Source organism: Protopterus annectens, chromosome 13.part0 (assembly GCF_019279795.1).
Source record: "Protopterus annectens isolate FY-2018-M chromosome 13.part0, PAN1.0, whole genome shotgun sequence".
Lineage (NCBI taxonomy): Eukaryota > Metazoa > Chordata > Ceratodontiformes > Protopteridae > Protopterus > Protopterus annectens.
This window is the reverse complement of record NC_056747.1, coordinates 887,707,381-887,721,223: the sequence shown is the minus strand read 5'-3', so window position 1 is coordinate 887,721,223 and position 13,843 is coordinate 887,707,381. Positions and strand designations below refer to the sequence as shown.

Here is a 13,843-nt window from a genome sequence, read left to right as displayed (position 1 = left end):
TGGTATTCTGCGGCAGTTCTGATGTACTGCGCATGCATGCCTCGCGGTACAGTACATCAGAGCTGTGGGCAAAAGCAATGGAGAAAGGAAGGTCTCCGTTGCTTTTTCAAAACTAAGATCTCCGTTGCGCTTTACAAACTGTCACTTATGTTAAAGGAGTTTAACATATAGCTTTAAAAAGCAGCGGAGAATCTCCGTTACTTTTAAAGCTGTGGCTATGTTAAACTCGTTTAACATAGCGAGACAGTATGAAGCAATGGAGATCTTGCATTCTCCATTGCTGTAAAAAAAAGTTATAGTAATGGAAAAAGTCCAGGTGACCGGACCTTTTTCCATTACTATAATTCTGATTTACAACGTGCACGTTGACCAATCAGCGTGCACGTTTTTGAATATTAATGGGGGGGGGGGTCATTGTATAATTGCATATTAATGACACTTTCTACAGTTACTCATTTAAGTTCATAAAAATTAATTTAAAACTGTACTGGAACTTAACAGTTGTGTTAATTTATAGGCCAGATTAGCATTACTTAATGGCACAATATAGAGGAAAGAACTTGATATCCTAATATTGCTGAATTACTTATTTTCATATTTTTAGGTACAAGAAAAAGTTTTGATCACTTGATATCGGACACTAAACCTACTAAAAGACAAGAGGTAGAATCTGGTATCACAACTCCACCCAAAATGAGGAGAGTAGCAGAGACTGATTATGAAATGGGTAAGTAAAAGTGCTAATTAAAGTTAAGCAAACTACACTTTTCCTTTTCCGTTTGGTAGGTATAATCCCTAGTTTGTTTTTGCTGAAGTTACCATTTTGGGATGTTTGTCATTTAAAAAATACTGATGTTCTTCATTCCACATTGCTGCAGTCCTAACTATTGGGGGTAGTCCGCTGTCCAGTCGGCCCGAATACCAAAGTATATGGCTGACGTCGGTCAGGGCGCATTAGACTGACGTCAGTACGTCAGGGTACTAATGCGCATGACCGACGTCATATCCTCAGTCTTTTTTGCTGCATGGTCCGATGCAGAAGCAATTTTGCGAGTGCAGGTTGGCGTTCTGAAAGTTTCTGAAGCCAGAGTTTCAGACCGAATCAAAGTTGGCTAAGTACCCGTTGGGGAATATTTTGGTTTTTCTTGCCTCAGTATTTAACCGGATGTCAGAAAAAGTGAATAACTGTATTTCTTGTGGGAAACAGATACCTCATAGGGATTACCATACTTTGTGTATACCTTGTTTAGGGCCTGAGCTCGGCGTTGTTGGATGCCGCTCTTGTGCTAGATTTAACAAGCGCACTATTAAGAGAAGGTTAGACTGTGCCAGGTTAGTGTTTGGGAAGCGTTGTAATTATAAAATGCCGTCGGATGCTCCGGCCGACTTCGACTAAAAGCGCAAGGACAAAACAGCAAAGCCTAGAGTGGAGGAACCGACAGTCCCAGGCGTCGGTTCTTTAGAACTCAGTGGGCGGAGGTTTTGCCAGGTGTTTCTTTGGAGTCTCAGGAGAGACTTTACTGTTACAGGATGTATCCTCTCAGGAAGTAGGCCAGGCTGAGGGGCTTCTCAGGTGGCTGTTCTTCCTCTCTTCCTAAGGTGGTCAGAGCCTCCCCTTCTGTTTCCAAGGCTTCTTTGAGGGGCAGGCGAGTTTTGCTTCAGTGGGGTTTCTCCTAGTACTTCAGGGTCTTTGCCTAAGAAACATATGCTTAAAATGGCAGAGGATTTGATTACTATGATAAGGGGTTCTATGCCCCTCCTGATAAGAGGCCTAGGGTGGAATGGGAGTTTGAGAGTTTTGAGCAATGCTCGGAGGCTTCTGAGTCTTGGCTGAAGACTTGCAGGAGTACCCTCCTTATTCTGATTCTGATGTGGATGATTCTACTCCTTCAGCTTCCCCTCCTGAGGATTTTTTTCAGAGACTCTGCATTCCATGAGGGAGCATTTTAAATGGGAAGGTCAAGATTTCTCTGATTCAGGAAAAGGCTTAGGGAATTCTTGTTTTACCCCAACACAGGCCTTTAGCTATACCTCCTGTTTTGAATGTGGTGGAAGATGTTTTTGCAGAGGCTTCCCTGAATCCAGATTCTTTGCCTCCTGCCCCAGTTAAACCCGGATAGGTATTATAGGGTGCCTGAAGCTCATAAGTATCTTTTAGAGTCCTAGGGCAGACCCGAAACTGTCTCTCAGGGGCCTAAAGGTGTGAAGGCCTCAGTTGTTAAAAATCCTGTCCCTCCTGATAAAGAGGCAAGGGCTTTGGATAGATGGGAAAGAAAGTGTATACTTCTTCCACTTTAGCCATGAGGCGTTGAATTGTCAGTTTCACATGTTAAAATATCAGAATTATCTTCTTTCACTGTTGAAATCTAAGGTGGATGCTCTGGCGGAAGGTATTGAGTGTAAAGAGTTGCAGGATTTAGTTCATGTGTCTGAACAAGTGGGTAAACATTCCTTGCAATGTGGTTTTGATGCTGTGCAGGCCTCACTCCAGGGTGGCTGCCACTGGTTCTGTTCTTCGTAGGCATGCCTGGTTGAGAGATCAGAACTTAGCTGAGCATGTTAAGACAAGGATTTTGGATGCTCCTTTACAGTCTGATGTGTTGTTTGGTTAGCCTGTGGAAGCAGTTTTAAAGAAGATGGAGGACAAGGCTAAGTCGATGCAAACTGTTAAGGATTTTTGCAGGTGCAGCCTTTAAAACCCAAAATTGAAATCTTAAGGGGGAGGGGGAATTTTTCTCGGCCAAGGGACACTAGAGAAACAAATTTATTTGACAAACTATTTATTTCAATGTACTGGCCACCAAAACCCGGATATCTGCAAGAAAAGTACTGCAAGCCCTAGGGTTCATGGCCTCTTGCATTCTACTAATTCCATATGCAAGACTGCATATAAACTTCAGTAGTACGTAAAAAGTCTCTAGTGTCAACATTCTCAGGACCCGGAAACAATGATTCCTATCATTCCTTGCCTAAGGACAGAGTTCCTTTGGTGGGCAGAGGCCTGCAACCACAACAAGGGACTCCCTTTCACTCTACCCCCTGATGCCCAAACCCTAACAACAGACTCTTCAGACTGTGCATGGGGGGCTCACATGGCAGGGCAGTGCATTCATGGCAAATGGAACCCAAAGCAAATGCACCTGCATATCAATCAAAAAGAAATGTTAGCTGTACAGAATGCTCTGACAGCCTTCAAAGGCCTTATTCTTCCAGGGCAACTATTGGTAAAGACAGACAGCACCACAGTATGTGGTACATAAGCAGGGGGGAACCCATTCCTACCCACTCTGCAGACTAGCCATGGCTCTGTGGAACACAGCCTTGAGCAACCAAGTGCACTTACAAGCTCAGTTCCTGCCAGGCAAACTAAATTCACTGGCAGATGACTTGAGCAGAAATCTCATAAACCCACACGAGTGGAAACTAGAACCCAAAATATTCAAGCTTTTGAGGAACAGGTGGGGGGCACCAGAAGTGGACCTTTTTTGCTTCCTCTCAGAACTATCAATTGAGCAAATATTGCACCAGAAATCCCCACAGCCAAGCTTGGAAAGTGGATGCCCTGTCCTTCACCTGGGAAAGCCTCTCAGTCTATGCCTTCCCCCCCTGCCACTCCTCTCGAAGGTTCTACTAAAAATCAAACAGGACAAGCCAAGGACAATCCTGACTGCGCCAGACTGGCCACGCCAGCACTGGTACCCTTGTTTGCGCAGTATGACAGTGCAACAACCATGGCACCTGCCTCAGACTCCTTCCCTGCTGCCCCAGCAGGCGGGCCAGATTCTGCACCCTCAGCTACAGACCCTTAACTTTGCAGCCTGGCTAATCCCCTGAATTCAACACCAGCAACCCTCAGTAAGCAGGTGCTGGATGTCATTCTTGAGGCAAAGAGGTTTAGTACTAGAAAATCTTATTCGGAAAAATGGAAAAGATACTGTTCCTGAAGCCAATCTCAGGGAATGGGCACAACCGTGCCCAGCTTACCTCATATACTAAATTACTTAACAGAAATGCTCCACAAAGGCCTATCCTTCTCTTCAATTAAGATTGATGCCTCTGCCATCTCAGCTCATTATAATACTGAGTCACCCCTCTTCTCTTAACCTCTGGGAAAACAGTTCCTGAGAGGAGCCAAAAATTTAAGACCCCCCCCAGCAGAGCTCCCACTCCAGCCTGAGACCTTAACTTTGTATTAGAAAAGCTCACTTTTCCACCCGTTGAACCTGCGGCCACAGCAGAGTTAAAATTCCTCTCATAGAAAACAGCTTTACTTCTAGCCTTCACTTCAGTAAGAAGAGTGTCTGAATTGCCGGCCCTTATGGCAGTGGGACCCTTCATTATCTTCCATGCAGACAGGGTTGCTCTCAGGACTAACCCATCTTTTATGCCCAAGGTGGTGCCTAGTATGACTTTAAACCAGTCCATTTATTTGCCAACCATTTTTCCTAATCCTCAGAATAAAGGGGAAAGGGTCCTGCATTCCCTAGATGTGCATAGGCAGCTTAGGTTCCATCTGGACAGAACTAAGCCACTTAGAAAATCTGACCAGCTGCTAGTCAGCTTTGCTGCAGGGGCAGAGGGCAAGGCCATTTCTAAGCAAGCCATTTCTAAATGGATAGCACACTGCATCCATTTCTGCTACAATCCCATGGAAACCTACTCCACAGGGGATCAGAACTCATTCCACTAGGGCTACATCTACCTCTACAGCATTTCTCAGGGGAGTCCCTACCAGGGACATCCTGGAAGCTGCAACCTGGAGCTCTGTGCACACTTTCACCAAGCACTACCACTTGCCTATATTTTCTAAATCCAGAGCTGGATTTGCCACAGCAGTCTTACAGGGCCTGAGTGTCAGCCCTAATGCTTCATAACTACCTCCACCCTTCCTTAGCTTTGGGAATCAACCCAAATGTGTGAATGCAACAGTGAAACACGAAGAACATAGTACAGTTGTGTACACTTACTATAAATGTAGATGTTCGAGTGTATTCACTGTTGCTGTCCTGGTTACCCTCCCTCCAGCCCCACTGACTTCTACCCTATCTTTTTTGTCTGGCATATCTTAATGTCATTGGTATTTATGTTTTGCTGGGGGTGTTACATACCATGTAATTGCTTCCTATTTTGGAGGCACCTGACATCTGGGCCAAGAAAAACTGATGTAATGGCATCGGCTGCATGTTTTTATACCCCTGACGTCATGGAAGAAGTGACAGTATCAGGCGCAGAAATCCCAAGACTGGTATTCAGGCCAGCTGAGGGCTACCTGCAGGCACATAAGTCAAATGTGATGACTGCAACAGTGAATACACTTGAACATCTACATTTATGGTAAGTGTACACAACTGTACTTTCTCCCTGCCTTGCTGGTCTTCAAGTTTACTCTTAAAGGACTTAAGATCATTTCTTCCCTAGTTGTGAGGGTTCCCCAGATCCACTAGAGGAAGAGCTGTCCAGGAGGGACCATTATTTAGGCAGACATCGAAGTGTTTGTGGTCTTGCTAGCAACTTGTTTATGAAAGCATTTTTGTGTATGTGTAGGTCCTGATCCCACTCCTGGATGGGGTGATGCACTACTCGCAACACTGCTGGGATGCTCCCACTTTCTGGCTAATGAATGCTACTTCCAGGCAGTGGCTTGGTGAGCTGTAAACCAACATGAAGAATGCCTGTGACACTGCTGCCCCTTCAGTGAAGTATTATGGTTGTGTTCATCCTACTGAGCCCCCACTCTCCCCCACAGCAAAGGCCCCCCCATCCTCCCCTGCTACCACATTAAAGCGCTCAGGTCACAGGGGATGGGTGATCCATATGCCCTAAGTTGCCTGGGCTTTAGGGCTTTATCCTGCCATTAATACCACAGCTGGCTTATATATTTACTTTCTCAGTCAGCTGGAGTAAGCCAACATCCATTTTTTTTAGAAGTAACAAACTGCATCTGCATTGTTTCCTGCTTTGATAAACTTTTTCTTAATAAGAGTATAGTTGTCTGCTTTCTGAGTTCAAGGAATTGTGGTCATCTAATGTTTTGCTCTTAATAGCTCAGCATGAATCAGACCCAGCTCTGCAGCTCGGAAAATCAGAAGTCTGTGAATTTGTTTCTCTTAAGTCAGCCGGAGATATAAATAAAAGGTTTCAGTACTGCCTCTGTACTTGAGTGGGAGGGAAATTATGCCATGTCCATTAGTCAGACAACAGCATTAAATTGGGCCAAAAATATCTCTCTTCATTTACAACTATCCACAAATCACTTGAATTGCCCTTTCTTTGTAACCTGTTACGTTAGGAATATGAAAACTCTGGTGGGCATGGGTTTCTGTCAGCATTTCTTGTATTGTCCATTGTAAACACCAAGTAACCGGATCATCTTCAGCCAATTGGTACAGAGTCTTCACTAAGGCTTCTTCAGAAGTCACATTTCTTAAAAGTTCGGGAGATGTATATATTGAGATCGAACTGGGGGCTTATGGAATATTATAGCAATAACCCATGCTTGGGTGTGGGTAATGCTGGATTTGCCCACGGTTGGTGTGGTTTGGTCACGAGGGCGAAGCCCGAGTGGCCAAACAAAGCCAACCGTGGGTAAATCAGCATTACCCACCAGGCATGGTTATTATACAATGACATTATTTAAGAAAAACAATAATTACTTTTCTTAAATAATGGCATTGTATAATGCCTCCTTGCTGCCCTTCCGCAGCTGTCTGGTATTCTGCGGCAGTTCTGATGTACTGCGCATGCGTATGCCTACGCAGTACAGTACATCAGAGCTGTGGGCAAAAGCAATGGAGAAAGGAAGGTCTCCGTTGCTTTTTTCAAAACTAAGATCTCCGTTGCGTTTTACAAACTGTCTCGCTATGTTAAAGGAGTTTAACATAGCGAGACAGCTTTAAAAAAAGCAACGGAGAATCTCCGTTACTTTTTTTAAAGCTGTCGCGCTATGTTAAACTCGTTTAACATAGCGAGACAGTATGAAGCAATGGAGATCTTGCGTTCTCCATTGCTGTAAAAAAAAGTTATAGTAATGGAAAAAGTCCAGGTGACCGGACCTTTTTCCATTACTATAATTCTGATTTACAATGTGCACGTTGACCAATCAGCGTGCACGTTTTTGAATATTAATGGGGGGGTCATTGTATAATTGCATATTAATGACACTTTCTACAGTTACTCATTTAAGTTCATAAAAATTAATTTAAAACTGTACTGGAACTTAACAGTTGTGTTAATTTACAGGCCAGATTAGCATTACTTAATGGCACAATATAGAGGAAAGAACTTGATATCCTAGTATTGCTGAATTACTTATTTTCATATTTTTAGGTACAAGAAAAAGTTTTGATCACTTGATATCGGACACTAAACCTACTAAAAGACAAGAGGTAGAATCTGGTATCACAACTCCACCCAAAATGAGGAGAGTAGCAGAGACTGATTATGAAATGGGTAAGTAAAAGTGCTAATTAAAGTTAAGCAAACTACACTTTTCCTTTTCCGTTTGGTAGCTATAATCCCTAGTTTGTTTTTGCTGAAGTTACCATTCTGGGATGTTTGTCATTTAAAAAATACTGTTCGTGATTTTGGCATTTACTACTGCAAATGCTGTAAAATGTGTTCCTGTTGAATTCAGATAAGCAGCATTTATTGTTTGGACAAAATGATGTGAGTGTTGGTTCCAGCAAGAGAAGTTATTCATGTTTATCTGGGTTGTATGCATCTGTTATATCCTTCATAGATTTACAGTATTTAGGTCTTCATGCTGGTATACATAATTCAAATGTTATACTACTGTAAAGTATGGTTACTTTTGCTCAGAAGACTGTGCACAATTACTTGAACAAGGTCATTAAGTCATATTCAGCCAGATGTCCTCTTCCCAAGGCTATCACATTACCAGTACATTAAGGATAGTTACTTAAATAGGTGGTCATGGGTAAAGGGATTCAGATTATCACACACTGAAAAGACAAAGTGCAGGACTCTTGTCATGGTTGCTTCAGATAGACTGTATCTGAGCTACAAGGGTAAGACTTTTTTTTACATGCTGTCACCAGTAGGTAAGGTGTTTTGAATTCCTAGAACCAATCCCCATATCATGAGCATTAGGTCAGCTAGATTTGATTGCCCTGTAAATTATTGTTATTTTTTTGTTTGCTCTAAAGCAAAATGTTTGAATTAAAAAAAAAAAAACAGATGACTTAAAATCTTTTTTCTTGAAACATCAAAAAGGTATTGGTGTGTGGTGAAACTTTACACTCCTCTGAAGTAATTATTCTTGGTTTCACCAAGTCTGAATGTGATAGTCCAGCATCATGTTACAGAGATGTAGTTGTTCTTTCATCTGTTTGTAATAGGCAAGGTTACCTTTTTAAATTATATTGCAGACATTTTGATGGTTGTGTTTGACCTTCTTGATTTTGTAAGTTATCTTGCTTTTTGACTAATACTGTGTCATCACTGCCTTGATATGTCCTTTTATTCACACTTTAATTTTAAAATCAGATCATCTTATTTCATCTGTAACTGACAACCCTACTAAGCGAATAATTTGACCTGTAACTCCCACTTTAAGGTTGAATTTCTGGACTTAGTTTATACATATGATTTATTTTCCTATTATGGGTAATAACACTTTGGACATTGTCTTAAACACTTAGTCTAGTGACTAACATCTGTCATTAAAGCCACTTGGAAACTTTTACCATATTGCTACTCAGTTTAATATTCTGAATAGTTTCTCACTTGGACCCACAACTGAGTTATATGACTGTAAAGATGTGAACTTTGAAGAATTTGGAGAGAATGTTAGTGATCTTAACTCGTTATGTTTAGAGAGAATGTTAGTGAATTTAACTGGTCAAATGTGTGTAATGGTTGTGTCTAGCAAGGCTGAAAGAAAATGTCAGAAATATTGAGTTGCTTATCTCCACATCAGTAAGTCATTGAAACAACAAATTTTTAAATGGACATTTTCTGTTGAAAAAAGAAATAAAATTCAGCCCTGGGTATTGTCTTGGGAGCTTGCGACCCTCCATGCTTCCCTTTGTAAACTGCAGAATGCACACCAGAGGGAAAGGGGAGAGTCATCTTCATCGAGTTAATAGATGCGATGGGTTTGACTTGATGAAGCATTAGGTTCCATAAAGATCAGTCTAAACATTCTACTAAGAAGTATAGGTGGAAACAGTGTACAACAACAGAAGTTTTAACACACACTTTTTCCAGTATACTGACAAATTCAGGTTGTTCATTAGTCATTTTTTGTAGTACATTTAATGGTGTTTGTCTAATTATAATTTAAGAAATTGTCTGTCTGTTAAATTACCTGCTTGTGTTCCACACCCTAATGAAATACAACCCACTTGGGCTATGGTTGGAAGATGTGTGCACAAATCAAAACCTTTATTGGATAAGCGCTTTTGTCCAAATACAATTTGAACATCATCAGATAATTTACTACTGCAGGTCAGCCGTTTAAAAAGCCTGGCATTTGTGTCATGTGACTTGTCATCCAATGGTGCAATCATTTCATACCCTTCCAATATTACATAACTGTTGTTCCTTAAGAAGTAAAATCATAATATTAAAATAAGTGTTAATGAAAACGTACTATGTCAAAGTAACATAAAATCATATTTCCACCTGTTTTCAGTTAAAATTCTGAAAATAAATGGCAATAAATATGCATGGGTATACTCACTTTAAAAGCTGATGTCCTACCTCAATAAGAATTTTATTTTCGGAATAAAATTAATTGACGTCAGTTCATTCAGTCCTGACCAAGAGTTGGCTTGTAATAAAATTTGCCAAATCAATTCTTTACGTTCTAAAAACACTGTTGTTGGTCCCCTCAACTACTGACCTTCACACTATCAATCACCATGTATTTGAATGTATGTTCTTTATTGTTTATTGCATGCTTTGTTAATGCATTACCCATTTTTCCTTTTTTTATTGAAAATTTGTTCATAAATGCGTTCCTTAACCTTCCGATCAGTTGAGCCTATGTAAAAGCATGTGCAGTTCTGACAAGATGTCAAATAAACTACTCCTTTAGACTTGCAAATAAAAATAGCTTTCAATCTATATTGCTTTCCCCAGATTTGGAATAGCTCTCCAGTAGCTATCAACTTACAATACGGACAACAGCTGCATTTCTCATCCCAGCAGATCTTAAATTACCACAGTGAGAACCTTCAAAGATATTTTTAAAATTTGTGTTCCTAAGGAAAACCATTTTGGGTTCTACACCCACTCTGCCCGTAATGGTGTTAACTTCATTTAATAAAACCCCATTTTTACTCAATATTTTTCTTCTTTGGTTTGCTTGTGTACAAAATATAGTAATAAATTGGGTTTCAGCACTAATGTGGATTCTGCTTAAATCAACATGGTTGCCAGTATTAACCATGGCAACTGATGCTTCATTATTGGACAAAGTAGGTCTTAAATAACTCCAACCCTCCTTTCCTTTATCTCCTCAATTAGGTTATTCAAAAAAGTTTGGGTACCCCTCTTGCTCAACATACCCATCAAATTATCACATTCTTCCAAAAAACATCCTCAAGTGAGACCATTGGTGCTGCTCTCACCAACTAGCTCTTGATGATGGATTTTTTCTGATGATAGGGATGCATACTAGAAAAGTCGAGGAAATTATTCGAGTACGTTTTCTTCCTATGAATTTTAAAAATATACCTATTATTGACTTTGTCCTTAACCAGCAAAATGCCTAAATAAGCCACTTCATCTGTAGTCACTTCAAATGTAAATGACAAAAAGTTTGTGGTTTTGTTTATGTATTCCATAAACTTGTCTATTTCCTCATTCCCACCTTGGCATTTTGAGAGCAGCAGGTTCAGGCATTACTGTTAGGCATGCCTAGATGCACCTTTGCAACTTTGTGGAGCCCAACAAGACATATTTCGTCAATGCACCCTTTTCTGCATCTACCTTATTTAGACCCAAAGGTGGAGGCTTTCTTCAGGAGTGAACAGGATGGTAAAACCCTGTCTTTCTTGGGGATATGTTTTGTACCTCTTAGAGTAAGGTCTCATGAAACCAGGAAGAGGGTATAAAGATGTGGTTATGGAAATCACAAGGGTTCTCTCAGGACTCCTATGGAGCTAGATCCCATCTCAAAGGCTTGGGAGGCCTTCAAGACAAAGGCTTCAGAGATCCCTTTACCAAGAAGCCATTCCATTGCCCCTGAATGGTTGCCTAACTGCTGTATTGTATTGTGAAGGCATGATGGGTGAGTAGTGCCTATCTTTGCACCTGGAAGCCTGGATATCCATCACCAAAGATGTCTGGGCACAGAAAATAATTACCAGAGGCCGTTACATTCCGTTTTCCCTTCCCCCCACCAATTCACTTACAAAAAATCCTGACATACCACCCCATCAGAGGAAAGAAGCAGCCTGAGTTAGAAAGGATGCTAAGAAAGAGTCATCCAAGAGGTCCCACCAGACCAATGAGATTCAGAACTTAGTCAAGCTTCTTTTTGGTGTCCGAGAAGATGGGGGACATCAGGCCCATATTGGACCGTAAGCCCCTTAAACCAATTTGTCAAACACTCCAAATTTTGAATGGTCACAATTCAGTCCATTTCCTCCTTTGGGGAAAGATGATTGGTTGTGTTCAGTAGATGTTCAGGATGTCTGCTATCACATAAAAATAGACAGACAACCAAAGAGATACTTTTGCTTCTTGCTGGGAGCCAGTAACTTTCAGGTCAGTGCCCTGCCCTTTGGTCTTACCACACCCCCAGGTGTTCAAATGCATGACAATGGTTGCAGCTCATCTGAAATTGCTGGGATTCCCGACTGTCTCTTCACGGCTTCTGCCAGGCATCTACTGACCAGCCCCAGGGACTACCTGCTCCATTTATGTTTTCACCTGGGATTGCAGTCATCTACAACTGTCGCCTCCTTCCCACCCAAACCCTGTCGTTTATAGGGTCTCATCTGGGCATAGTTTCTTAAGTCGCTTGGCTTCTTCAGTCCAGATTGTCCAAATTCCAGCTTGAATTGTAAAGTCTTCTGTCTCTTCAGTCAACACCAGTCAGGCTGGTCCTTCAGCTTTTAGGGTCAGTGGCGGGCTACATTACCCTTCTACCCTTATCAAGATTCTGCACGAGCATACTACAGAGGAATCTAGCAGTCTGGTGGTGTATGGTTCAACATCCCATGATATCTCCCATTTGAATCACAAAGATCTACCAACAACACATGTCCTGGTGGTTCTAAGCACCAGATGTTTCACAGGACTGCTCATTTGTTTTTCCACTGCCCCAAGGCTATAATGACCACAGATGCTTCTCGGTTGGGGTATGGGGAGGCATTACATGGAAGAGACAGTTCAAAGCACATGGACCCCCTTAGAGGCCAACTTTCACATCAGTGTCCTAAAAATAAGGGCAGTCCTTCTAGTGTTGCAGGCATTTCAAGACATCCTATCTCAAGGAATGATTGCTATACAGACAACATGTCAGTAGTCTGGAATGTCAACGAACAGGATGATCTTTTCAAACCATTTTCTTTTAGCAATGCACATTCTGGGGAATTCCAGTGTTTTAGCGGACAGACTGAGCAGATCTATTCTTACGCCTCACAAGTGGTTTGTCAAGCCTTAAGTGGCGGAACAAATTTTTCCCCAGTGGGGCCAGCCACGCTGTGTCCTGTTCATGTCTGTCCACAATTCCAAATGTAGCAGGTTCTTTGCCCTAATCTCCCAGAATGGAAGTCACAAAGGGGCACACTGACCCACGATTGGCTCCTTTATGCCTACCCTCCCACACATCTCATATTGAAATTTTTACAGAAAGGTCATCAACAGAAGTGCAAGGTTATCCTCATTGCTCCATTCTGGCTATGTTTCTCATTCCTCTGGCCTCATCTGATTTAACCTTTGGTTCTGGAACCCCTTCCAGATAGTCTGTCCCACTTTTCTGGGATACCACACCAGGACACAGACACCCTCAAGCTGACTTCATGGTTTCCCCACTTTCAGTGATGGCTAGACAGTCCATGCTTTCTTCCCATGTTTTTTACAGCCGTACTAATACTCAAAATATATCCACTGGGAAGTTATAAAACAGCAAATGGTAACTATTTTCTGTCTGAGCTAATGAGAAAAATCTAGGCACCTTTTCAGCACCCATTCCAACAGTTTCAGAATTTCTGGCTTCCATTTTTCATAATGGAGCAAGTTATTATACAGTCAAAGTACAGGTGGCTGTAATCTTGAATTGTCATGTACACAAAGATCATTTGTCATTAGCCTCCCTTGGTTTATGCAAAGCCTCTCTTAAAGGTACGTTTTTGCTCGGACCACCTATCAAGGACCCTACCCCTCCTTGGGACATGACTGTTCTTCTCCAGACCTTGACTCAGTTTCCTTCTAAATGTGCAGTAAAGGCTGATTTAAAATTTTTGTCATGGAACTTCATTTTTCTAGGTGCCATTACTTCTGCTTGAAGAGTTTAAGAGCTTCTGGCTTTATCTTATCAACCACCTTATTACCATTTTTCATAAAGACAGGGTTTCTCTTTGCACCAGCTTGTCCTATCTTCTGTACATAGCTTCTGAATTTGCCTTTAACCAGTTCATTATCTTACCAGTGTTCTTCCCAAAATTTCCCAGTAAAGGGGAATATATGCTTCATTTATTGAATGTACACAGATAGCTGAGATTTTATCTCCACAGAACAAAAGCTTTCAGGAGATCAGACTGCATAAATATTTCTTTATTAAAAGCTAAGCTGGGGACAATCTGTCTAAAGTTACATAAGCATGGTGCCTCACTAAATGTATTTTATGTGTTTATAAACACAAGGGTTT

At 41.4% G+C, this 13,843-nt stretch overlaps 1 protein-coding gene across 1 annotated transcript in view; it reads left to right on the top strand.

The window, feature by feature from the left end:
* Positions 1-13,843, top strand: part of NF1 (neurofibromin 1) — a 5,218,972-nt gene that overhangs the window by 4,665,062 nt on the left and 540,067 nt on the right. The window contains exon 51 of the mRNA XM_044054637.1: positions 605-727. Within this exon, the coding sequence (XP_043910572.1) occupies positions 605-727 (123 nt within the window). The remainder of the gene's footprint in view (positions 1-604; positions 728-13,843) is intronic.